The following is a 24,893-nucleotide window of genomic DNA, read 5'->3' on the forward strand; positions in this document are numbered from 1 at the left end:
AACACGGTGAATGGGCAATCACAGGCGGCGCATCGAGGTCGGCCTTCTCGCCGGCGAGCGTTTCGCTGTGTGGGGAAGGGCGGCATGTCATGCTGGGCCAGGTCAACCAGGGGCCTGGGCTGGGAGCATAGCGTACCCACTCCGTGTACCGGTACCTGCTTCGTGCTCGCTGGCCTCTTGCCTCTTGCGCTCCCCGAGTCCCCTTCTGCCCAGCACCTGGGGCCATTTCTCCGCATTGTACTGGATCGCCTCAAACAGGTCCCTGGCGCGGGCAGGATCCTGGCAAGAGAAGGACGAGAGCCAATGCACCGAAGCCTGCCTCGTTCGATTCCGGCCTGGGATGAGGGGAGGCAACAGTCCAGCGATGACATGCTCTTGCTCCACTTGGCAGACCAAGGTTGCGCTACGCCCATGTCTGAATGATGTTCATGGCCAACAATGTTGCTTGCTCTTTGGTCCTGCCTTGTTGCGGAACGTCTCTTCCCTTGGTGTGTGGATGTGGACGGATCAACAGAGAACAGCACACGCACACACGCTCACGCGCTATGCCCATCTTCCCGTAATGGGGAAGCGAGAGACAATGCAGGAGGCGTTGCGATGCGACATGATGCTCGATCACTGGTCTCCGGCACGTACGGAGTCGCATCCCGTCCAAAGACGTGCCTACGTCGTCGTCGTCGTCAGGTATCACCTCGCTATGGGCGAGACCAGCAGCGCCTCTGGAGTCATGACTGTGCGGCTGCTGGAGCGTCGCGTTGGTGTTGGTGCGGGCTGAACTCTATCTTGAACGGGGATTGCGGGGGAGGTACGGAGAAATCACAAGCCTCGAGAATTGATCGCGCAAGAGCGTGGGAAACATGGGGAATCCGCAGGCAAGGGAGAACTCAAAAACGACGAGACGCGTGTTGGCTCATGCTCCTGTTTGCTTGTGATTCCACCGCTTTCCCTCCCTTTCCGTTGCCGGGCTGCTGGAGGCTGAAGCCATCGTCTCGCTATGCCTTGCCTCTTTGGCGTGGCAGGTACATGGCGCCTGCGCCTTGTTGCCTCCTCCTCCGAGGTACTCGTTAAGCTGGGGCTGGAGAAAATGGAAAAGATTGGCTTGGTTGTCGCTGACCTGACTTGACTTGACTTGAAGAGAGATGGTGAGGGAGAGAGCGATCCGACGCTAAGAATAAGGCCAGGGATGGCCGGCTGCGGTGGAGACATGTGAAATGGCACCGGGTGACTTTTGACGGGAAATCCGTTTTTTCCTTCCTTTTGGTCCCCACGTAGGCTTCTTCGCTTCACCTCGCCTCGCCTTAGCTTGCCTTTCGTCAACCTCTCGCCCGTCACTGTTATCCGACGCTCGGTGCGGAAAATCTCGGGACAGAGATCTCCCACATTGGCGAACGCCCACTCTATCCACTTTTTGTCGTCTTGGGTTTTCCCCATGGCCCCAGGCCCCAGGCCCCAGGCCCCACGCTGGGCTTGCCGGTTCTCCACGGAGGCCCTCCAGCCCAAGTGCAGAGCTTTCCCTCCTGGTTCGGAATACCTTCGGCATGAGAATGCCCCGGGCACGGCGGGTAACACCAAGGACGATGCTCATATAGGACCACTCTCTTCTGCGCCAGCGGCCGGAATCGCGCAATCTCCATATGATGGCGAAACGTAGAAATTTTCTTCGCGCCTTGTTGCCTTTTTCCACCCCCCGGTTCAATCACCGTTGACCCTCTCACCAGCGTCGCGGAGCGCAGCATTTCGGAACCTGGCATTCCAGCATACAGACCAAGTTGCAACCTCGTTTGATTGTCCGGACTCTGGCCGCCTTCCACAGTTGACCCGGGCGATAAGGGCGGTCCCCTTGGTTTCGGAGCATCAATCTGCATTGGTCGACCAGATTGTGTGGTCTCTGGTAGCAACGCATGTGTGGTTTGCGCCGACGGCATCGGGATGCCGTTAGCTCGCTGGTGTTCGAGTCAACATCCCGAAAACCACCATCGTCAGGCGCCGAGGAGGAAAAGACTATCGAGCTACCCAAAGACGGGAGCCACTCAAAGACGGTCCCATAGGCGAAAAAATGAGTGTGGATGGACTTTGATGGGCCTCGATCGCTGGGTCATACACCTGGCATCGGCCTGGCGCAGGGCGCGCATGCACTTGCGTCTTCTGCACGAGTCGCGGCAGGAAATCCGGCCCCTCCCCCTCGTCTGCTTGTGCCTGTCACTGGCCCGTCTGCTCGTGCTGTGTCTGCTGTCATGGTAAACATCGCATCCCGGGTCCGGTTGATGCGCTGGGTTGTACCTGCGGGCGGGTCAGCTTTCTTCCTGCGACCACTCAAGGGCTGTCGGAAAGCCCGTACGGTGGCAGAGGCTTAGTAACGGGCGGGCGTCGCCAGTTGAGCAGCCAGCGAGGAATTTGACCGAGAGCACCGAAAGGGGTTCACCTTGCACCCCGGAAGGCCGCCAGCCCTCAGATTGAGAGAGAAAAGGAGGGCCCGCCGGGCGACAAATCCCTCTCTCGAATTCGCCGTGATTGATCCGGAGCCACTCACCGACCGGGGTGCGCCGACCTCACCTCGGGAGCCGCTTTAGTCTGGAGCGAAATTCGCACCCTTCTCCGGCCCATTGGGAATGCCAGATGGAGGGTGGGTTTGCAGCCCACGCTCTTTTGCGTGTTCCAGCTCCTCACTCCAGCCTGCATCCTGCTCGTGACTGTCATCTGAAGCTGCATCGGCGTAGACAACAAAAGGGAAGGAGGAATGGGCCAGGAGACAGGCGATACAGACACGAGACGGGGGCCACGAGAAAATCCAGGGTCCATCCACAGCGCCGCAAACCCGCTCAGCTAGCAAGCGAGCACTGCACCATGTATGAGCTGCAGCTGTTCGGCAGCTTTATTCCAACCTGGAAAGCCACCACGACACGACAGTCCCCAATTGCCCATATTGTCATTTTCGCACGGGCCCGAGTAGGGAAAATGTCGTGCCACTAGCCGCCATTCCGGACCATACTTGCATCACTCCCACCCCAACCCACTCAATCAAACCCACTGGGCACCCGTATGCGCCGAGAAGGGGACAGCTAGATGGGCCCTTATCTCGCATGAGGGACGCGGTAGATTACTCCGCGAGAGCACAGATGGGCGGTGTGGAAAGCAGCGCATCGGGATAGTCCTCCTCCTCCTCCTGCTGGTGACTGCCGCCACACACGACACACGCGGGTCTTCATCCAAAGCTCCGTCGGAACCGACCAACCACGAGCTGGAATTCCGCTCGGGGCCCACCTCCCCTCCCCCCGACCGACCTCGAAAGCTGCGCTCCCCTTTCCCACGGACCAACGAGGAAAAGGCAAGGTCACCAACGCAACGCGACGCACCACCGCGCAATCGCCGTTGCACCCAACCAGCAAGCTCCAAGGGAATCAGAAAAAAACAAACGAAAAGGCCCCTCTTCCGACAGAGAGCTAGCTACCTTGTACGACAAGCTCCGTCTATCGGCGCCACATACCTCGGCCTGTCCGGTATCCTCCTGCCTCCAAGGTTCCCTCACACACACACACACTCTCTCTCTGTCTCTCTCCCTCACACACTCTCTCCGCCCCGGCCTCGCCGGCCGCCACTCTCTCTCACACACACACGCGACGCAACCATGCCGGACCACACCCCGAGGAGCTGGTTCGCCGTCCCCGCCCCGGTCGCCGCCCTCTTCCGCCGCTTCCCCCTGGCCGTCTACCCCGCCAACGAACTGCCCGCCCGCTCCCCCTCCCGCGGCGACCTCCCGACCCTCTACGTCTTCGTCGCGGACGACGATGCCCCGAGGGGCCGACCGAGCTTCAACCCCTCGTGTCTAAAGTGGCAGGTCCGTCGGCGCTCCCCCCCCCCTTCCCCTTGTTGCGCCGCAAACCCTCTCGGGTGGGCAAGCCAGCTGACACCTCGGCCCGCCAACCGTAGACGTTCCTCAAGATCGCCGGCGTCGAGTTCCGCATCCTCCCCTCAACGAACCACGCCTCCCCCTCCGGCGCCCTCCCCTACCTCCTGCCGCCCTCCCCTCTCCGCCCGGTAGCCGGCGCCGGCAAGCTCGAGTCCTACGCCCTCGCAAACTCCCCCCTCGCGCGCGAGAAGCGCCCCGCCTCGCCGACCCCCGCCCACCGCCTCGAGGCCTACCAGGCCCTCCTCGACACCCGTCTCCGCACCGCCTGGCTCCACGCCCTCTACCTCGCACCCGCCAACGCGCCGCTGCTGGCGCGGCTCTACATCCACCCGGCTTCCAACAACCCCCTCGTCCGCCTGACGCTGGCGCACCAGGTCCGCTCCGCCGCCGAGGCCGAGGTCCTCAAGGCCACGCGCGCCGCCGTCGTCGACCCGGAGAGGGTCTACGCCGACGCCCGCGCCGCGCTCGAGGCCCTCGCCACCCTGCTCGACGAGGGCGGCGCCGGCGCGTGGTTCTTTGGCTGCGAGGCGCCGACGCTCTTCGACGCCTCCGTCTTCGCCTACACGCACCTGCTGCTCGACGACGGCTTCGGCTGGGTCGACCGCACGCTGCCCGACGTCGTGGCCGCGTTCCCCAGCCTGGTGAGCCACCGCGAGAGGCTGCTGGAGAGGTGTTTCCCCGACGACGAGGGCGTGCTCGTCTAAGAGGCGGAGCAGTATCACAGACGGCCAAGGCGGAGCGGGAGCGGGAGCGGGAGCGGAACAGTGGAAGGGAAGAGAGACGCGAGAGACCCGAGGGGGGTCACCTTTGTATTATAATACCGCAGCAAACACCGTCTGCGGACGACGTCGTAGGCTGAGTGACTGAGCCGACGCAAGCATGCCACGTCAACACCACATAGAATCCTTGCCCATATGAGAGGCTTACAACCCCATCACTAGTCAGGATTGGCATTCCGTGGCTCACGAATCGAGGAAGGGCATCAGGCTGGGGTCCTGTTGTCGATGAGTGTCCCGTCTTTCTGGCAGCATCCGTCTCGTCACCCTTCGCCCTCATTATCCGCCTTTGGGTGGCTGCGATGTGCTACAAGTATATCGGAGAAGCCGATGGCAGCCAGAACAGACGAGCGTCCAACTCAGGGACAGCAGCGTGACCGGGGAACCCAACACTACGAGGCAATCATTGGTAACGTGTTTATTTGTGCAGCGGCGTCCGACGCCCCAAGTGAGACCTATGTAGACTACTACCCTACCCGCCCGCCGCATCACCCAATGCAAGAACCCTCGAAGCCGACTGTAGAGTTGCCATTTCCACTCCGAGACTAAGCCTGACGCCGATGATATGATGGTAGAAAATAATTGGAAAGAAAAGGGGGAAGCGGGGAGCGGAAGAAAAATCATATTCTAAACGTCACACAAGAGTGGAATGCCATCTGAAGTGACCCGACAGCCTTGGGTTGAAGGAGCTCTCTGGAGACGCGTTGCGGTTTCTCAGAGTCGCCAGACCCTCTAAAAAGGCTGGGATTTCGGTATGTCTTCGATGACGTCCTGTAAAGAGACAAAGGCGCCTGGTCCGCCGTTTTCCCGTAGGTCATCCAGCAGTACACTTGTCTGAGCATATATCTTTTCGAGAGCTGCACGAGAGGACTTGCCCAACGACACTGTACACAGTTAGTGATTGGCTTGGCTTTCTCTCCAGATGAGACTTACGAAGGATCGCCGAGTTAAGCTCCTCAGCAACTGCCAGACGACCTTTCCTGTCTAGCAAATGGGCAACGTCTTTCTCCTTTAGAGGGTTTGCGTACGCGAGAAGCGCGTAAATGTCCGCCAAGTGCTTGGTGACCTCTCGCCTGGGGTCGTTCTTGAACTCGGCATGAAGCTCCTGTCCGTACTGTAGGGTCGCTATCTCGAGCTCATTGATATCGAGAGGGGCCTCGGCAGAGTCTTCGGTGTCCATTTGGTCCCATGCGCCATTCTCGGTACCGTTGGCATCAAGGTCCATTGCCTGGGCGCCAGTCTCACCGCTGTGGCCATTGCTCTTCTTCGCCTCCGACGCAGCCCTCATTTCGGCGGCGGTCCGGACCATCTCGATAAACTTGCGGCACCGTAGCCGGAAGTATACCTGCTCGTTATCTTTGAGGACTTGAGGGTAGAATGCGTTGGTGTGCTTAAGTGCTCTGTCAATGTCGCCCTCGAGTACAGCTCTTCGGATCCCTGTGGTCGTTAGCCAAGTCGAAGCTAGTAGGTCGTGTGCAGACTTACGTTGTCGCTTGTTGGCATGTTCGTCGTCCTTGACATTGATGCCCTCAATGGGAGCATTCGGGTCGAGGCTCAATGCCTTCTTTTCGGCATTGATTTCTTCCGCAAACGCTCTCGCCGTTTCGACATAGCCATCGTGCTGTAGGAATTGTAAAACCTGGCTGGGGATTAGACTTATTTATTAACGTGAACCGCTGCAAGGCAACACATACAAGGGCTTGGACCAACTCGGTCTCGTTCATCGCTGGGGCCAGGCTCGCGGTGCTCGTTTGCGAAATATCTCTCTGGATGCGCTCCTTTTCTTTCTGTGAAAAGGTCAGTAAGGCAATTCCCATCATAGCACGAACGCCAAGCCAGTGGCGTGACGGTTCCGCTGTAATCATATCGCGCCACCACAATGTTTTGGTGGTTATATCACAATCACACAGGTACTGCCCTCCACGCACGTCGGTGAGGAGTATCATGAGAAAAGCCGTGGATGGCTCAGTTTGATAGCCCAGTTGGGCGGCCGGATTGCCTGGAATGAAAGGAGGGAAGAAAATGAGAATCGGAGACTCACCGTCATCATACCGTCAATATCGAAGACGAAAGGTGTTTGACCAAAGTTGACACGGACGTGTTCTCCTGACTTCTTGAGCCCAACTGTCGGGTAGAGGCTGCCGGCTTTTCCAACATCGCGGAAGGCGGTGCCTAACAGGTGGCCATTCTTTGTGAAGAAAGCACTGCCAGTCCTAAAATTGACGCCACAGCCGATAACATCAGACGCGGTAAACGAAGGACCGTAGGTCTTTCCGCCGCTCTGACCAGCATAACAGTGGCCGTCGTCACTGTGGTAGCCCCAAGAATCCGTTTCCCAGCCAGGGGGTCTTGCAAGTCCCACCCCCTTGCCAGAGAATCCGATGCCGATGGTCATGCTGTACAGTAAATTAGGATCGTAGCCATACATGCGTACTCGTATAACTTACTCATCCCGCTTGCCCGATAGCACCTGGACCTCGAAGTAGTAGATGCCGCACTGCGGGGGCATAGGGTTGTCGGCACGTATGCAGAAAGCCTCGTGGTCGCGCTCCGTCTGGCCCCTCGGGCCGATATATCTGACCTCGAGGCCGTCGGATAAGATGTCTAGAGCACCGTACTTGTCGAGACTGTTCCACCTCGTGGGTAGTGGGGCAAACGCTTCGTCTTCCTCAAAGGCGGGGGGCTTCTCAATGACATCGTAATTCACTCCTCGATGAGCACCCGGCTTGCTGTGAAGGCTGACGCTGCTTGCGCTCGTAGACAGGTTCCCGCCGGTCTGTGTCTGAGTTGCCTGAGACTCCTTCTGCGCCCGTACTTTTGCCCAGTGTGCTTCCTCCAGCCGCTGAACATGTGCCGAGCCCGCCAGATAGGACGGGACGAAGAAACCGCTCCCACTCGCGCTGCCAGAGCCTGCAGTATCACCTGAGGGGTTCGCCATGAACATATCAAAAGCTCTCGAAAAGGAGGGGAGCTGGCCACCACGGGACGGCCTCACGGACGCACCATTCAAGCCGGCGCCGTTCCTGTCCGCGTCCATGTCGTCGCTCCTGCTCGGGTCGTAGTAGCCCGAGGCCGGCTCGAAGGTGATATCGTCGGAGTTATTGAGGATTTGGGAGATGACCGAAGTTCGGCCGGGATGCGAGAGGTAGGGCGGGTTATAGTTTGGTGGTGCTCCCGAGACGACCGAGGCGTATGAGAAACGGCGCGGGAGAAGACCAGAGCTTCCCGCGGGTGTGTTTGGGTCGGTATAATGTGCAGAACCATGGAACGGGTTCGTCATGGTGAGGGGTCGAGGTTCGTGAAGGGGTCGGCGGGCTCGGCGCACCTGTGGCGTCTCGTACGCAACGGGAGCCCCGAGAAGCCGTAATCGGAGCTTCTCAGGATAAGTCTCCGGCGGCGATCGTGTGTCCCTGCCCTGGTGCCGACGTTCGAATCTTGGGTGGGTCGTCAAAGGTGGTCGGTCTTGGGGACGGCAAGGTCGACGGGTGCAACGGGCAATCGGCCTCCAGATGACGTGCTGTGACGGAGGCTCAGGTCGTGTCGCACTATCACGAGGGGCGCGGAGATGGTCAAACGGATGGATCCGGGTCGTCAAGGTTTACTTCGCTCTACAAGATGAATGCAACGGCACGGAAGAGACGACACGTCGAGGATGCTAAGATGCGGCGCAGGACAGCTCGATTCTCATGATACGGCAGCGATGAAAGGTCGAAAGATGGGGGTTGATTGAGGTCAAGTCGGGTGCTATCGCTCTGTGGAGAACGGGGGGGCGGTACAGAGTGTACCGGCAAGGTACTGGGTGCTGGTAAGGTACGAAAGGTAGAGGAGACGGAGACCAGTGGAGGTAAGGTTGAGTGAGCGCGAGGTGGTGGTGGTGGTGGTGGTGGACGGAGCGTGTGGAGAGTTGAGTTGCATCCATGCGAAAGTCACAGTGCAGGAGCGCTGCGGTGCAGTGCAGTGACGGAGGTGAGGTGAGGTCCAGCGCGCGGACGAATAATAGACGGGGGTGTTTTGCTGAGACTCGCTGGGCCTGGCCTTGTCCCGAGCGTGTTCGCCGCCGTCGTCCCAGTCGCCAGACGCCGCTAAACAATCACGAGAGCAGGTCATTGTTAGAGGCTAACCAGCCAGCTGAGGCGCCAAACGGGGTGGCCAGTCACAGCAGGCGCCGGTCCGCAGGATCTCCCCCTAACTGCGGGCAGGCAGGAGTCGTCAGGGATTTGACACGGTGCTATCGGAAACTAGCTTCTCTACCCACTGTCCCCTGCCTTTCTGGGTGCTGGCTTGTCTTGGAGTCGAAACACCAGCACGAGAAGAATCCATTCCATGACACGACGAGAGAGCGACGGGCTTGTCCTATGGGAACCGGAATAGTCCCTTTGAGGTCTCTACGAGACTAGTCAACCACATCTTGGTCAACAAAGGGCAACCCCTCGAGTGAGACGCTGACTGTGAGACTCTCAAAGGAAGAGGGCCGGGAAACGTTGTCGTCATCCAGTATGCCCACACTGTACGTACGCTGCTGCCGGGGAACGAGCGACCGACATGCCTGACCCGCGCCTTGCCTTAAACAGCCAGCCAGTCCAGGGCGGACTCTGCTTATGTGATATCACGTGCCTGACACCAACCACCAACGTCTCTTTTCCCGGCCTCGTCCATCATATGGAGGCAAACAGGCTGGATGGGGGGATCACGAAAGGGGGGACCAATGCTTTTTTTCCTTCCCTTCTTTTCTTTGGCGCATTTGACCCATGGTGGGTTCCCACATGTCTTCGGTCGGCAGTAAATCACAACAGCAATACCACTCCGCGCCCCCAATAGTTCCTCTCATCTCTTGAGCACCATCGTCTTGGTTTTTCGATGCACTCGAACAAAAGGAGTCAGAACGAAACCCTGCGGCGCGCCCGGGGTTGCACCCGCCAGTCGCCCATGGTCAATGCAAGCGATCTGCAAACTCAACTTGCGTCAGCACTCCCCTACCATTCCACCAAGCTTCATCCACGCATCGCACGTTGATTTCATGGTCCTTCTCCGATTTGCGCGTGACTTTCATCTTTCCGAGGGCTTCGGCACAACCCAACCGGCCACGTTTGCCGAATGAAACTATTTCACAGTTGCATCGCGCACACCTTCGTTTGTCACGGACGACGCTTTTGCGTGAGAATGACATTAACTGTATCGCCAGTCGAAATCTCTCCGCGCTTGCACCAACTCTGTAATATACACTCTGTGCCTCCATTCCGGGCAAACGCCGCTCTACCCTTGGCAGCTTCCGCGCTGAACCAAATACCTTGTGTCCGTAACGCCGGCGGACTAATGCCGCATGAGAAGGTCTGTCCAAAAGACCGCAAAGGCGACTTGTGCCTTTATGAATTGCTGCCTGTTCGAGACCCTGTCCCTCCCCGATTCCTCAAACTCCAAGCTGTTGTGTACATGGATGGGGTAGACCACCTCCAGTACCCGTCAATAGCATAAAACAAATGAGATAGCGACGAGCCGGGCGTCTATGAAGCGGCGGTAATGGCCATCGGGGCCGGCGAGCTCGCCGGGACACTACCCGGTGCGCTCCGCATCTCCACGTCGGCGCCGCTATTGGCGGCGCTGTTGGCGTCGCTCTTGATCTGGTCGTTTTCCTTGTTCTCCTTGGTGCTACTATCGGCGGAAGCTGCAGCAGAGTCTTCCGTGTTGGAATCGGGCACAGTCTTGGGCGGCGCGACCCACCGGGGGACCTCCCAGACGATGCCTGTGAAACTTTTGAGTGTGAAGCCGCCCTTCGCCCACTTGCGACAAGGCTTGCCAGATCGGTCGAGAGCTCGCAGGCCGGCGTTAATGGCACCCTGGTTTGCCTTGGGTCCCAGCTTGTGCCCACCGGCACCAGCACGGGCATTCGGATCGATTGTGCCATCCTCACTGTAAGAACAAATTAGCATGAATCGACGTAGCCAAGTCGCGAAGGAGTGAACATACAGTCTCGCCTTCTTCTTAGGTCCTGGCTTGCCTCGGACCTTGGGCTGTCCATCGGGGCCAAGTCCGTTGACGGCACCAGCGCCACGCTTGGTACCCTTCTTCTTGACTCCCTCCGTGGGGGGTCCCATTGACGTGGGTGCAGGAGTGCCGTCACCAGCAGGCGTGCCGGGGTTCGAGTCGGATGCAGTCTCGCCGTTCGTAGCGATGGGGGCAGGCAACGTCGTCGACGTGGCGGGCGAGTCCTGGGATTCTTGTGTCTCCTTGGTTCCATTTGCTTCCTCGATATCCATCTTGACTGGCGAGTCCTCCTTGACAGGACTGGGGTCGAGGATCTGCTTCAACTTGTCGGCACTGACGATAAGGGTGATGACGAGGTCGCCCTTGCCTCCATTCGACTTGCGTCGGCTGACAGATGGGGTGGAAGACATTTCGATGGGATCGGCTGTTGTGTGTGATGAACAGAGTAGATGTGGGTTAGGCGTAAGGGGAAAAGGCGAAGAGCTGGAGTAGTTCGATGGGCAGGCGGCGGAAAGCTCAAGAGGGAGTGGTGGCTTTGTCGGAGACAGCTGCTTTGATGAATGGGGTGGCGGCCGAGCCAGTCATCCAATGGGCCACGAGTGGTGATCTGGTGGGTAATGGATGGGCAAGGTTGGTGGGCGGTGCGTTGCGTTGCGTTGCGGTGCGGTTGGTTTTGGTGAGCGATGCGATGCGGTACGGTCTGTCTGTCTCGTCGGTGGCAGATTATTTCGCGTTGGCGACTCGCACAGTCGACGGCGAGGTGATGATGGCTTGGGTTGGCGATGGATGGAATGGGAGGGTGGATGGGAAGACGAGATGGGAGGAGAGAGAATTTTTATTTTATGGGGGAGTCCATCTGGTAAGTTTGGCGTCTCATTTTCGAGGAGAGCGCCAGACCAGGCGGCGTGACAATAAACGGTTCTCATGCTGGGTTGGGTGCGGTGCGGTGCTGGGTGCGTGGTGCTGGGCTCTCGCTCAAGAATTGACCTCCAGCTTTCGCTTCCTCTCGCGCACCTGCCACACTGCGCAGCAGCACCGCGGGCAGTTGTGGGTAAGGAAAAGACCAATGACCTTGGGGGGCCCGTGGCCCGGCCGGAAAGGGATGGGCGCACGGGTGGAGTTTTTCCCCCTTCCAGAGGTACAAAGGTACATCCATTCCTTCCTCCGCCCATTTTACCTGCACCTCGAGGCATGATACGTACCGCGGTACCCTCCGCCGGCCGGCCGGGGGCCATCCACGCACCGCGCACCCTCTCGTCAACTCAACTCCCGCCCTTCCTGGCTGATGATTAAATGCATCTCACTGGATCTTGGGCCTTGGCCGGCCTCTGACCTCAGCAGAAACTGGGAATAGGAAGCTCAGTAATACATACACCACACACACACACACACACACACACACATACACACACACTTGTTTTTTATTCCCCCCCTTTCTACCTTTTCTTCTCCCCGTCCGAAGCCCCCCTCTCTGTGCCATGTCCCGTCCTTTTCCCGGCCCTGGTCTTGTCTTTGCTTCACTTTTTGTTCGCGTCGTGTCGTGCCTCAGGCTGGGGCTCATCGTGTATCCTCATCCTCCCATCTAAATCATCCCGTCTGCCTGTCAGGGTGAAGGCGAAACACCTCGATACCTCGCGACATGGCCCAGCTGCCACTTACCCATTTGAGCATGGCTTGACTCGAAAAATGGCGATAGTACGCTACATTTTGCTCTCTCCACAGTACCTCTCGGGACACCGGACAATGATCCATGGCCCCTTCAGACTTTACGAACGGAGTATTGCGAATTATTTCCCTCAGGGCTATGGCACATGCTACGTCGCCACGCATCCGCAACCAACAACCCGGATTGCAGGACTCCAGATCGTTTTATCTTCTTGTTCCGCACTGGTGATGCTCTCTGAATGATGCATCCAGCCCAATCCAAGTGTCGATCGCGAACAAACAGCTACACCCCTTGACTATGTCCGGAGCGTTGACGATCGCTGTCGAGATGGTTGTTGCGGACGCACCCTGTTAGAGTATCGGTGGATTCAACAGGTTCGGACACTGGACGAGGATCAAGGGGACAGCAAACAAGTCTCAAACTAACACAATCCCCAACGGCTCAGGTCCACGCTTGGCTGGCGCACTCCAACACTTTGTCCAGGGCGGCCCAGAACTCTGAATTGGTGATGGCGACCTGCAGGTTTCCGGCTCAGCCTGGAAACCCCTTGAACCCTTCGTGAGTTACAAACTTTAGGTACCCGAAGCCCTCGCCTGTCATCAAGTCGCTTCGTAGATTATTGCGTCCACTGCATCCTGAGGCCGCTGTGACCGAGAAAGACACAAAAGGTGCACCGCCCACCTTCAATCAAGCTGCTGCGACAACGGCACTACCAATGAAGAGGCAATATCTCAGGACCCAATACCAGCAGAATGACGGGCGGGCTCAATCGTGAAGAACGGTGTCCAACCGAACTTGACTTGCAGCAAGCTGGATAGGACTCTGTCGGCTCTGATTCGGACGCCCAGTTGACCGAGACACCAGCGTAATCTGCCTGCCTCATTTCGACATGCGAAAGGGGCCGTCTCTCTGGATAATTACGATCCACTCCAAGGGGGGGCTTCACAGCTACAAATTCCTGCTTACTACTTCACCTTCCGGGACTCTGTCTGTGTTGAGAATGAAAGCAGACATTACCATTTACGCCATCGGCGCCAGCTTGCAGAAACCTCTGGTTGGCAACCCGGAGATGGATGCCCTAAAGATGTGGAAAGGGGGCAACGAAAACCTCCCGCATCTGCCGTAGCCACAGTCCCTGTCAGATGGATACAAAAATGCTTTCGACCCGAACTCCAATTCCACCCGACGAGGGCCAATCGTACATCCGAGGATCAGACATCCCAACCCGGCACCTACAAAAACACAGAAGCCAAGTGGCGCAAGCCCGGATGGAGATGAGACCAGAGCTCAGCACCGGTGAATCCACCCAACTCCCCAGTCGCCTGGTTCCTACGGAAGAGAAGCAAACGAGCATGCAGTTAGATTAATAGCGTCCCATGCCAATCCATCATCGTTGCACCTTCAAGAGTCAAGAAGCGGAAATGAAGAGGCGAGCGCTACCATGACCGATCTGTTATCAGTTTATGACCAGGGAGAGCGGGCTTTTGCTTGTCAACCCCGACCGTAGAAAAAGTGTCACGTTTGGCATGCAAGAAAAAGATTCCAACGGCGAATATCCTGTCCTTGTTTCAACACAATCGGGCGACCGCTGTCGGTATTCACCGCTGGAGCATCTTGTCAAACTCGCGTTTGATCCGTACCACAAGCGCATCTCAAGATGGCTATCTTGATCATGTATCGCTATCGCTCAGGGTCAATCAATCAACCATCGTCACGATCAGTATGAACGGGAACTCGTGCTGTCGTCATTCCAAAGTCAAACTTCGTTGCGTATCCATCCCCAAAACCACCCTGCACCGCTCCACAGCCAGGAGATACTTCCGTGAACCGCATCATCACCATGACTCTTGCGTGCCACGCTTTTTGCTTTATCATCCCGACCCACCATCCCAGCAGCTGCCGAAATAACCGAGGGGAAGGGCAAGTGTCTTGCGCCAGCACGTCTATGGAGCTCCAGAAGCAATCCGCCCGCGCAGTCATTGAATACCAATTATTCGAAAGACATACAAGCGTTGTCGTTCTCAATGACCGCCCACTGTTGATTCGTCATTGACCGAGAGACGATGCCACAAGAGGAATGCAACCGTATCAGCGGCTATGAAACGATCACTGGAATGCGTTGCTATTGTTTGGCTGGTCGCAACGCCACAAAACTATATCATGAGCTCCAGAAGTCTCGATGCTGCGGCGTCTGACGGGTGCATCATCCCTTACCACTGAACATTCCAACATGCATTTCACCAAGACTATTCTTCGCGTCTGTGTCGCTTTACAAGTCGTCTTCCAGGGCGCGTCCGGTGCGATCCTCCGTGGACGGACTAGCGGTGCTGAGTCCGCTCAGCTTTCAGCAAGCGACCTTGATACGTTGAGCCTAGCTGCCGAGGACCTCGATAATCAAGTGGACAGCTTTCTAAGGAACTGGGGCGGTGGCCATCGCAAACCCGACATTGTTGAAATTGCGAACCTCGCGAAGAGGCAAGCCAGCAGCATCCAGATCTCCCCAGAGGACCTTCAGAATCTCCTGAAGCTCATTCAGTCCATTGAGCGGCAGCTTGCGGCCATCATTGCGTCTGGAGGTAGTTCGGCAAGCGGAACTGCCTTGCCACCTCCGTCCGGCACGGTCAGCAACCCGGATCCGACCAGTTCGTCGCCGGTGCAGTCAGACGTACAGCCGACCGCCACTGGAAATGACCCAGCCGGCTCCGGTGTAAGTCCCTCTACCCCCAGTCCCTTTCTAACACCCAGTACCTCAGGAGATAGCGAGCCCCTTACCACAGCGTATGTGACATCGGTTACGACCAGCTCGCGATGCAAGACGACAGTCACTCAAACCTTCACTGAATACGTGTATGAGGACGGTTCATCGGCGGTGCCCCGAGTCGTTCGGTCTGCAGTCGAGGTCGACGAGGATGAGACCGAGGACTCGGATCCCGGTACATCACAGGATCTCGAGCAAGACGACGATTGGGAGCCTTGGGTCGAGTTTGACGGAACGACGGTAGAAGAGGACGGCTCGGATGTTGGATTCACTACGCGCAACACCTGGGCTTCCCTGGGGGTGACACGTCGTGATCCGGGAGGTGTCCCCGCCAATGCTGAATCCCTCTTCGTTCGTGACGAAGAAAATCTATGAGAGCTGGCTTCTGGCCCAAGGTAAGCTCTCTACCTTCCATGCGAAAAGCATGTTTGCTCACGATGTGCAGTGCATCATGGCTTGGAAAATCTTATGATGAACAAGAATGGACAACGTCGGACAACGATGAAAGAATTTTATGAATGACTTTTACGACTTTTTACGACATTCATTTAACGCAAAAAGATACGAGGAGCACTCGGTACCGGGGGGGTGGCTGTTGTCTCTTTCAGCAAGACTCGAGACGGCTGGGAAATCACGGGTCATGTGCCGCGTCTTCAACAGACGGGCTCTTCCACTGGCCTATCACAGAGCATTCATTAATTACACACTGCATTTTCTTATCGGCTTAACAATTGTCTTCCTCATATCTGTGTGAAACCTGTTAGCGTCTCAGCCAATTCAGCCCGGGTCCGTGTGCCAAGAGGCCGGAACGGTTCCGGCCACGCCGGCCATAATCGGTAGAAAAGCGGGGCCCGCCAAATTCATTACTCAACCACTCTCCAACTCCAACTCGCCTGCACCGGCCTCGCAGAACCACAAAACTCGGCATCTCGAGCGACAAAACACCTCACCAACGCCGAAGAAGAAAAACTTTATCAAAGTTTTCTGCGTCTGTCCAGAAGAAGGATGCCAGCTGGTCATATGGAGCCCGCGATGGGGCGCGTCTGAGATGCGGCAGCCTGTAAGGTGTAGAGGAATGCCGCTTATCACGGTCGACAAGCAGATGCAAGGGCTTGGCTAGCAGAAAGGGGGGGAGCAAACCCTTGGTTCTGGTTGTCCAGATGAGCCCGTGTGACCAGAGAGATTAGGATTGATATGACAAACAGAAATGGGACGGGCACGGCGGACGGGGTGCTTCGTGTCATGCTCTGCGGCCGGAGTGAAATGGGCACCCCCTCACTTGAGGCCGGAATCGATTCCGGCCACGAAGTATATACACGGCGCCGAGTGGCGGGAAGCCAGAAATTCCAACTTGCACTCGCACCCATCCAACGTCTGCACCGACAAAGCACTCTCTGAGCTTTGCAGCAATTATTTGTCATTTTTTGCGATTTTCCCCCGTTCTTCCACACACTCATATCACTTACACACAATCCATCGAGTCGTGTAAGTCAACTTACACGAACGACTCTATACCCAAACCCCCAAGCCTAGTCATTCATCACACACATATACCCAAACACAGAACCACTACACCACCATCAACCCATAACCCGCCATCCCAACCCACACACTTTCTCCTTTACACAACCCGGCCCTGCACCAACTTCACCCCACGCGTTCCACTGACCCCGGATCTTCTTTCACAATGGGATCGATCGACTCCACCCCTTCCCTGTCCTCGAGGACCCCCGTCCCGAGGACAACTCCCTCCCAGCCTTCATGGTCTCCACTACCCGCGGCTTCCTCCCCCGCGCGGACCCGGTTGCCGTTCTGCCTGCCGAGTTCGCCCCGCTCGAGGACATACTCTCCCGCATGCCCGTCAAGAAGCTCGACGGCACGCCGGGTCTGCTGGCCTCGTCCAAGCTGGGCGAGACGGTCGACGCCGAGTTCCCCGACCTGACCCACGCCATCGACCAATACAAGGATAACCTGCCGGTAAGTGCACACGCAACTCAGTGCTTCCGTTTCTTCGTCTGACCATGGAAACAGTTGATGAACGCCCTGTACCGCGACTACTCGTTCCTCGCGTCTGCATACCTGCTCGAGCCCTGCCATGAGCGCTTCGTCAGGGGCGAGGGGTACGGCCTCGCGAGGGACCGCCTGCCTAGGAACATCTCGATGCCCATCGCACGCTGCGCTGAGCTGTAAGTCTACGCTCTAATCCGTCTCTCTATTCCCACGTCCTTCCTCTTGCCTCCTTATCCCAACCACTGCGACTTGCCTCATCGCAACCGCTAACAATATCAAAGCACCGGCTTCAAGCCCTGGATGGAATACGCCGGCTCCTATGCCCTCTACAACTACCGCCTAGAGGACCCGTCCAAGGGTCTGGAATACTCCAACGTCCGCCTCATCCGCGCCTTTGAGAAGGGTCTAGACCCGACCTCCTCCGAGGCCGGCTTCGTCCTCGTTCACATCGCCATGGTGAAGCACACTGGCGGCCTGGTCAAGGGCACAGTGGACGCCCTTCGCTCCTCAGCCTCCCCCGGCTCGCCCCTGGACCGCGCGGCCCTCAACCGTGGCCTCTCCGAGGTCCTCGCCGCCCTCCGCACGATCAACAACACCATGGAGACCATGTGGGACAAGTCGCGGCCGCAGAGCTACACCAGCTTCCGCACCTTCATCTTCGGCATCACCAGCCAGAGCATGTTCCCCAACGGCGTCGTCTACGAGGGCGTCAACGACGACAAGCCCATGTCCTTCCGCGGCGAGTCCGGCGCCAACGACTCCATCGTGCCCCTCATGGACAACCTCCTTCAGGTGCCCATGCCCGACACGCCCCTCACCGAGATCCTCAAGGACTTCCGCTCCTACCGCCCCAGCAACCACCGTCAGTTCTTGCTGCACGTCAAGGACCGCTCGCTCGAGGTCGGCCTCAAGGACGCCGCGCTCGCCACGAAGCTGTCGGCCGACGGCCTCGCCGAGGACGAGAGGGAGGCCGTCCGCGAGTCCCGTCGCCTGTGGCTCCTCATCCTGCACCAGGTCCGCGACTTCCGCTGGCGCCATTGGTGCTTCGCGCGCGAGTACATCCTTAAGCGCACATCCCACCCGACGGCGACCGGCGGCAGCCCCATCGTCACCTGGCTGCCGAACCAGCTCGAGGCCATCCTCGTCGAGATGGAGGACCTGTACGAGGCCGTCGGCGGCGGCGTCAAGGGAGACTGGGACCTCGGCGAGGAGCTGCGAGACGTTATGGACCTGGTGTCAAGACAGAAGCAGACGCTGCGCAAGGAGGTGGCCAAGTACTGCGCCGAGCGCGGTGTCAATCCGCACACGTCGTCGTAAACAAAGGAGCTGCGGGCGCAGGTTATCGCTAGGAGGGGTTGTGGTACATAGAGTCTCATGCAGAAAGACAAAAACATACGTATCCAAAGAAATCTCTTATTGTTCAAATCAATCCATCACCGCCCGCGCGCTACGCCATCGTATGACTCTCTCTGCCTTACGGGCGCGCTAAGGGCCGGAAGTGATGTCTTAACTACTCAAGGCCTTATCCATGCTCTTCCTCCACTTGGGAGCGTTTCTCCTCAAGGTCCAGACGCAGATGTACCCCGAAATCCACGTGAAAATGCCCAGAATCGTAAACAGCCACCCGTTCCCAATGGCGTTGATAACGGGTTGTGCAGCAATCGCACCAATACAACTGAAGATGTTTCTCACAAAGTTGTTGACCGCCACGCCGCCCGAGCTCCGCTTCGGCAGGAATTCCGTTAGCATGGTGGTGGCGGCGCCACTGCAGGAAGCGATGTTAGCCGAGCCCGAGTGATGATAAGAAAGCAGAGCCGGCAGAAGCCTGCCGTAGACGACTGCCAAAGAGAAATCGGGGGACGGGGAAACGTACAAGACGAGCATGGAGCTGGCTCCAAACGTGAAAAGACCGATACACGGCACGAACCAGAAAAGGCCCTTCTCAACCACCCAGCCGTAGTAAATCAGCGATGCAGGGTACACCGTCGCAGCGATCCAGATATTTTCGCGCATCCTGTCCTCCGGAAGCAAGATCAACTTGCCGTTGGCGTCGTAGCGACCAGCCTTCTTGGCCTCCCTCGCCATGATGACGTCAAGCCAGCGGCCGCCGAGCAGCGAGGCCATGAAGTATCCCAGCCCCGCAGGGAAGTAGAACAAGCCGACAATGAGCTCGCTGAAGCCGTACGGCGCCTGCGAGAGTGTAGCCTGCACTGAGATGTTGACTACGAAGAGGGCACCGAAGGTGATGGCGGCGAAGAAGACGGTGATGGCGACGGGCGGGAAGCGGAGGTAGAGCAACACTGAAAGAGGGTCGACGAAGGACTTCTTGAGCAGCGCCGCTGCCTTCTTGGAGTGCACCTTGACCGACTCGGCCGTCTTCGTCCGGGATAGTGCAATCTTCTCGCCTTCGGATGCGGCGCGCGCCGGGGCCGGCGGCTTAGGGCGCGCCAGGGTCTCGGGAAGGCAGAAGAGGATCATGACGAGGACTAGGCCGCCGTAGATGGCCAGCGCCCACATTGTTGACTGCCAGCCGAAGCGCTGTGATAATGCTCCGCCAATGATGGGCTAAAAAGGGTCAGAAATCCAAAAGCGTCACTCGATGAAAAGGTGTAAGTGGACTTACAGCCAGCAGGGGCCCAGTCAGCGGACCAAGATAAAAGATACTCATGGCACGGCCTCTTTCGCGTGGCTCCCAGATGTCTGCGATAGTACCGGCTCCGACAGCCTGGACACTTGCGCTTGCACCGCCGGCGAGGAGGCGCATTACGATGAGCATGCTGATATTCACACTCACGGCGCTGAGGATAGAGAACACAACGAAGAGGGTAAACGACAACAGGTAGATGGACCGGCGACCCAAGGTCTCTGAAAAGGACGACCACCACAACGGGAAGATTGCCATCGCCAGCATGTAGAACGCTACAGACAAGTTCGTAATGGTAGTTGAGACACCGAATTCCTTGGCCATCTCCGTCAGAGCGGCTTGTGCATGTTAGTGGTAATTTAGACCGAGGGCTTGGGTTATGTAGCTAGCTTACGGTAAAAGATGGATGATCCCATAGGAGAAACGGCGGCGGCAAGAGCGATGATCAACGTGATTGTCCATTTCGTCTTGTTGGTATAATTATATGGATTATCCACTTCCGGGATGGCGGCCAACTGCGCAAAAAGCCCACGTCTCTTGGATCTGGCAACGATGGAGAGGGCGCGGGAGCGGGTGGAGGAGGCCCGAGACCGCGTTCTCGCTGCGGCTGATGGATCCCCGCCGTCCGGCTCGGTGCCCGGGGACGGACGGGCCCTGTCCCCATCCCGGCCAATCTCGGTGATTTCGTCCTCGTCGCTGTCGCTCGATTGACTCTGCTCATCGCTGCGACTACGACTGTCCTCTGGCGGAAACGAATCCTTTTCCGGGTCGCGTGATGTGGCGGCCATGGTTGTAATGCCGAATCGGTGCCGAAGTGGGTTCCCCTGCAAGGTCCACGTTCAATCTCTAGGCTGGAGAGTTGAGGCAGACGGCTAACAAGAACAGGTACAGAGGACGAAAAAGGGAGCTTGGACTTCAAGACCCACGACAAAAGCCAAGATGGAACATTTGGAAGAATGGGAGAGGAGCGCAAGCATAAATGACGACAGAAAGTGCCGGGGCCTGGCCGTCTTTTCAGTCGGGTGTTGTCCGGCTTTCCCACCCCACGCACCTCCCAGGGCTGGTCATGATGCTAGCCTTTTCATAGCAGTCATCCAAAAGCTCCTAGGTCGGGTACCGTTCCGCAGTGGAGTGGATCGACACCGCGCTCGGCTCTGGGCAGCCGATGTTTCGAGCGCGAAAAGATGCCTCGGCGGCTGCTGGGCGGGGCGATGGACCAGTATGACGGACATTCGAGCCCGCCAACCTGGGAGAAGAATGAAGCAGTGTGCAAAGGGTATGCGAAGGACGGACGGCGCGCAGTGATCGAATGAAGCACTTGCGAATCATACTGGCAAAACCCAGAGGGCGGAAGTTCGGCACTGGCCGTTGGCCTAGCCATCTCCCGCGCCATCTACCGCATAGGAGCCCGGTTTCCGTGCTATATCCGCTTATTAAAAAGCGCTGCGGTGTCGGCAACGAGAGGTGTGACTACCGCCAATCTGGCAGGCCCGAATCTTTTCGGCTCGGTTCTTATCGAAGGCTTGCTCGTTATCAGGCGGAACGGGCAGCTCCCGCACCTACTGGGCCCTAGTAAGGTCGGGGAAGACGGACAAACCTGCCCATCCCACCCCGCGCGTGGCTGTCGCGGAGTGCATATGTTGCTACCTATTGCCTGCATGCTTGACAGGCTTTGTCACGGAGATGGGATCCCTAAAAGCAGAAATCTCTGACACACGGAGGTGAGATGAAGGGCGGATGAGCGTCGCGTGGGAACTAGGTTGATGAGACAGGGCAGAAGAGAGGAGGAGGGCTCGATGGATGCTGTTGCCGCAACATGCCTCGGCTACCTAGAGTGTCGCGGAAACCCCGACATCAAAGAAGAAGGCAGCCCTTCATGACTCGAGGTCGCCGCCGCTATGGTTGCATTCTCCATGACAGGCAGATAGTAGTTGTACTGACAGGAGGTTCGAACAAGCAGAGTGGCGCCGAGGCAGTGTCAGAAGCCAGCCAGGGACCGGAGATGGTGGCAAGGTCGCATCTAGGCTGGATACAGAAAAATATGCAATGTCAGTAACATCTTCCCGGCCAGCAAGACTTTCAGTGGGCCCGTTTGGCACTGCAGACCCCTGTTCATTATTTGAGACCATAAACAACGAGCTTCCCAAAAGAGTTGAATGATTCCCGTATTCAAGGTATGCCTTATACCGAAGCGATGTAGTTGAATGAGTCTCTCGCAATTGCCATTCTGTCTGTACGTGTTCGAATAAGGTTATGCGGTTGACATGTCATCAATTGGATTGATAGAAATTAAATTCAACTCAACCTTGTTAAACTGAGCACACACGCTGTGGCGCCCTCCCTCTTTCCCACTCCGAGTGCGGGGCTCCAAATTTTCATAGCGAACATGCTGCCCGCCATGTGGCACAAGCTCTTACCAGCCAACAAGACTAGGTATAGCCGTGAGATCTCATAGTTGACTCATACGACTTATATCTGAACCTACTTGTAAGTGCAAGAAGCCTTGCACTTTGAGCACCGCGAATCCCCCCAGTCTCACATCTCACCGGGAAACTCAACCAATCCGGTCTGCAACCATGTCCCTCACCAACGCCTCCCCCGTCGACGCCGCAAAGGGTGCGAAATCGGCCTCCCACACCCTCGCAACCCTCCCTGCCGAAGCCCGCAATGACGCTCTCACGGCCATCCACGCCGCGCTCGCTGACGCCAAAGATGAGATCCTGGCCGCTAATGCGCGAGACCTGGAGCTCGCCCGCAAGGCTGCCGCCGATGGCCAATTGAGCCAAAGTCTGGTATCCCGCCTGGATCTGGGCAAGAAGGGCAAGTTTGAGGATATGCTCAAGGGCATCTTGGATGTGCGTGGGCTTGAGGACCCGGGTATGTGTACTCATCAACGACTCGACTTCCCTGCACTTATCTGACGCGACCTAGTTGGCAAGGTTACTCTGAGAACCAAGCTGGATGATGGTCTCATCCTGGAGAGGGTCACCTGCCCTATCGGCGTCCTTCTCATCATCTTCGAGGCTCGCCCTGAGGTCATCGCCAACATCGCCTCCCTGGCCATCAAGTCGGGCAACGCCGCCATCCTGAAGGGAGGCAAGGAGTCCACCGAGTCTTTCATCGCCATCTCCAAGGTCATTTCCGCCGCTCTCGACAAGTCCAAGGTCCCCAACTCGGCCATCCAGCTCGTCACCACTCGCGACGTCATCCCCCAGCTCCTTGCCCTCGACCAGTACATCGACCTTGTCGTTCCTCGCGGCTCCAACGAGCTCGTCCGCTACATCAAGGAGTCCACCAAGATTCCTGTTCTGGGCCACGCTGACGGCCTGTGCTCCATTTACCTCACCGACTCCGCCGACCCCTCGATGGCGGCGGGCGTCATCGTCGACTCCAAGACGAGCTACCCTGCTGCCTGCAATAGTTTGGAGACTCTGCTCGTTCAGGAGTCAGCCCTCGAGTCTGTCTTCCCCACCGCTGCGGAGGCTTTGATCGCAAAGGGCGTGACACTGCACTGCGATGCCAAGTCCAAGGCTGTTCTGCAGTCCAAGATCTCGGGAGATGCTGCCGCAAAGGTGGTTGATTCCAAAGATGCCGATTACGACACCGAGTTTCTTTCTCTCGATCTTGCCGTCAAGGTTGTCGCGTCTTTGGATGAAGCCATTGAGCACATCAACACTCACGGTTCCAAGCACACCGAGGTCATCCTCACCTCTTCATCCGAGGATGCTGAGAGTTTTATGGCGGCCGTCGACGCAGCCGGCGTTTACTGGAACGCCTCGACGCGCATGGCTGACGGCATGCGTTACGGCTTCGGCACAGAGGTTGGCATCAGCACCAACAAGATTCACTCCCGTGGTCCCGTCGGTTTGGAGGGTCTCATGATTTACAAGTACAAGATCAGGGGGCATGGCCAGGTCTCTCTGGCGTACGGCGAAGGTGAAGGGCAGAAGCCTTTCAAGCACGAGAAGTTGCCGTTTTAAAATGGAGAATGGACAGGGCATAGTCACTCGGCGTTAGTCAGGCGTTGCGGAATGAGAAAATGAATAAAAAATCAAGCCCGAGGGAACTTTTTTCCCCAATTGGCGTTCCGTGTCCTGTTCGTCCTTCTCTTTCACTGGCGGCAGTGTGTCCGGGTCCGGCCCCACATCAGTCGGAAATCTGCCGGTCCAGTACGGCCCTGACTGCCGAGAAGCCGGAGTCTGACTGTGTCGCACTAAGGTCTATCACAAGCCAAAGGAGCTTTAGATATGGTATTCTGCCCGTAGGTCTCGCTATCTGCTCTAGGAATGTTTGGTGAAGCCTTGGCAAAGTCTTGGGCTCTCTGATGGTACCCCTTTCTGCCCTTGGCACACGCGAAGAAGCTTGTCTCAACATGTTACTTTCACAAGACACTCTCGAGATATCCTTTAAGACAGTTACAATACTGAAAATGACGCCCTGAAAATCAACGGGCAAGTTGCAGACAAAGTGAACAAGAGGGAGGAAGCTGGACCAATGAGAGGGTGATTTGCTGTTCGACGATTCTAAGCGCCGCCCTCTTCACCTGGCGCCCAAAAGAGTTAGAGAATTTCCCCATCCCTCTCGGCGGCCAGCAACGATTGGACGACGGTCCAACATCCCAACTAGCAGCTCAAATTAGAACCTCGATCTCTGAGAGAAGCTCCCAATACCACATGCCATACCACACCATTCTATGCAAGCCAACGGGAAGCTGGGGGCAATGCGGCCACATTTCATGGCCAATCCCCCCGAACCGTGGCAGGGGTCCTGGCGGAGCTCTCTTGCATGGCGCGTGAAGCTCCCTCTTTAATGGCCCTGAGCCCCGAGGCGCCCATTGTCCCTGCGCAGCGAATGTTTCTCTCTTCCTTCGATACTTCTCACTAGCTACTCGGAAGCTTCGGCCGTTCGAATTTCCTCGATACAGCAGAGTTTCTCCCGTGGAACGCGAATCTTACTGTTCGTGTTACTAGCACTTTGCGCCAACAAGCGGGCTGTAATCATTGTAAGTGCGGGGCAGCGATGCGATCCAATGTCGCCAAATTGATGGGCAACTGACTGACTTGAAGGCAGGTCGTCTTACTGTCCTCCTCGACTTCTCCTCGCGTCGCTCCCGCCCGAGACTGCTTATTTACCACTGAAAAGTCGCGATC

General features: G+C 57.4%; 8 protein-coding genes across 8 annotated transcripts; 5 read left to right on the forward strand and 3 right to left on the reverse strand.

Annotated features, from left to right (window-relative positions):
• Positions 1-580: 580 nt before the first annotated feature.
• ColSpa_10481 (uncharacterized protein) lies at positions 581-775 on the forward strand (the record flags this gene model as incomplete). The annotated part of the gene is made up of 1 exon (XM_049276693.1): positions 581-775. The coding sequence occupies one exon, from the start codon at positions 581-583 to the stop codon at positions 773-775; it is 195 nt and encodes a 64-aa protein (XP_049132650.1).
• A 2,850-nt stretch (positions 776-3,625) lies between these two features.
• Positions 3,626-4,611, forward strand: ColSpa_10482 (metaxin-1; the record flags this gene model as incomplete). Its single annotated transcript, XM_049276694.1, has 2 exons — positions 3,626-3,835; positions 3,928-4,611. 2 exons carry the CDS (start codon positions 3,626-3,628, stop codon positions 4,609-4,611), a joined length of 894 nt encoding a protein of 297 aa, XP_049132651.1.
• Positions 4,612-5,415: 804 nt separating this feature from the next.
• ColSpa_10483 (Ran-specific GTPase-activating protein 1) lies at positions 5,416-7,963 on the reverse strand (the record flags this gene model as incomplete). The annotated part of the gene is made up of 6 exons (XM_049276695.1): positions 5,416-5,567; positions 5,617-6,120; positions 6,169-6,304; positions 6,378-6,470; positions 6,725-7,079; positions 7,131-7,963. The coding sequence occupies 6 exons, from the start codon at positions 7,961-7,963 to the stop codon at positions 5,416-5,418; spliced, it is 2,073 nt and encodes a 690-aa protein (XP_049132652.1).
• Positions 7,964-10,184: 2,221 nt separating this feature from the next.
• On the reverse strand, positions 10,185-11,075 carry ColSpa_10484 (INO80 complex subunit 4; the record flags this gene model as incomplete). Its single annotated transcript, XM_049276696.1, has 2 exons — positions 10,185-10,590; positions 10,648-11,075. The coding sequence occupies 2 exons, from the start codon at positions 11,073-11,075 to the stop codon at positions 10,185-10,187; spliced, it is 834 nt and encodes a 277-aa protein (XP_049132653.1).
• A 3,486-nt stretch (positions 11,076-14,561) lies between these two features.
• Positions 14,562-15,464, forward strand: ColSpa_10485 (uncharacterized protein; the record flags this gene model as incomplete). Its single annotated transcript, XM_049276697.1, has 2 exons — positions 14,562-15,038; positions 15,147-15,464. The coding sequence occupies 2 exons, from the start codon at positions 14,562-14,564 to the stop codon at positions 15,462-15,464; spliced, it is 795 nt and encodes a 264-aa protein (XP_049132654.1).
• A 1,386-nt stretch (positions 15,465-16,850) lies between these two features.
• ColSpa_10486 (indoleamine 2,3-dioxygenase 1) lies at positions 16,851-18,416 on the forward strand (the record flags this gene model as incomplete). Its single annotated transcript, XM_049276698.1, has 3 exons — positions 16,851-17,066; positions 17,121-17,275; positions 17,381-18,416. The coding sequence occupies 3 exons, from the start codon at positions 16,851-16,853 to the stop codon at positions 18,414-18,416; spliced, it is 1,407 nt and encodes a 468-aa protein (XP_049132655.1).
• Positions 18,417-18,605: 189 nt separating this feature from the next.
• ColSpa_10487 (MFS transporter OpS2) lies at positions 18,606-20,531 on the reverse strand (the record flags this gene model as incomplete). The annotated part of the gene is made up of 3 exons (XM_049276699.1): positions 18,606-19,664; positions 19,723-20,081; positions 20,138-20,531. 3 exons carry the CDS (start codon positions 20,529-20,531, stop codon positions 18,606-18,608), a joined length of 1,812 nt encoding a protein of 603 aa, XP_049132656.1.
• Positions 20,532-22,319: 1,788 nt separating this feature from the next.
• ColSpa_10488 (putative global transactivator) lies at positions 22,320-23,723 on the forward strand (the record flags this gene model as incomplete). The annotated part of the gene is made up of 2 exons (XM_049276700.1): positions 22,320-22,620; positions 22,675-23,723. 2 exons carry the CDS (start codon positions 22,320-22,322, stop codon positions 23,721-23,723), a joined length of 1,350 nt encoding a protein of 449 aa, XP_049132657.1.
• Positions 23,724-24,893: the final 1,170 nt, after the last annotated feature.

This window comes from Colletotrichum spaethianum, assembly GCF_022836535.1.
Source record: "Colletotrichum spaethianum MAFF 239500 DNA, contig36, whole genome shotgun sequence".
In the NCBI taxonomy this organism is placed as follows: domain Eukaryota; kingdom Fungi; phylum Ascomycota; class Sordariomycetes; order Glomerellales; family Glomerellaceae; genus Colletotrichum; species Colletotrichum spaethianum.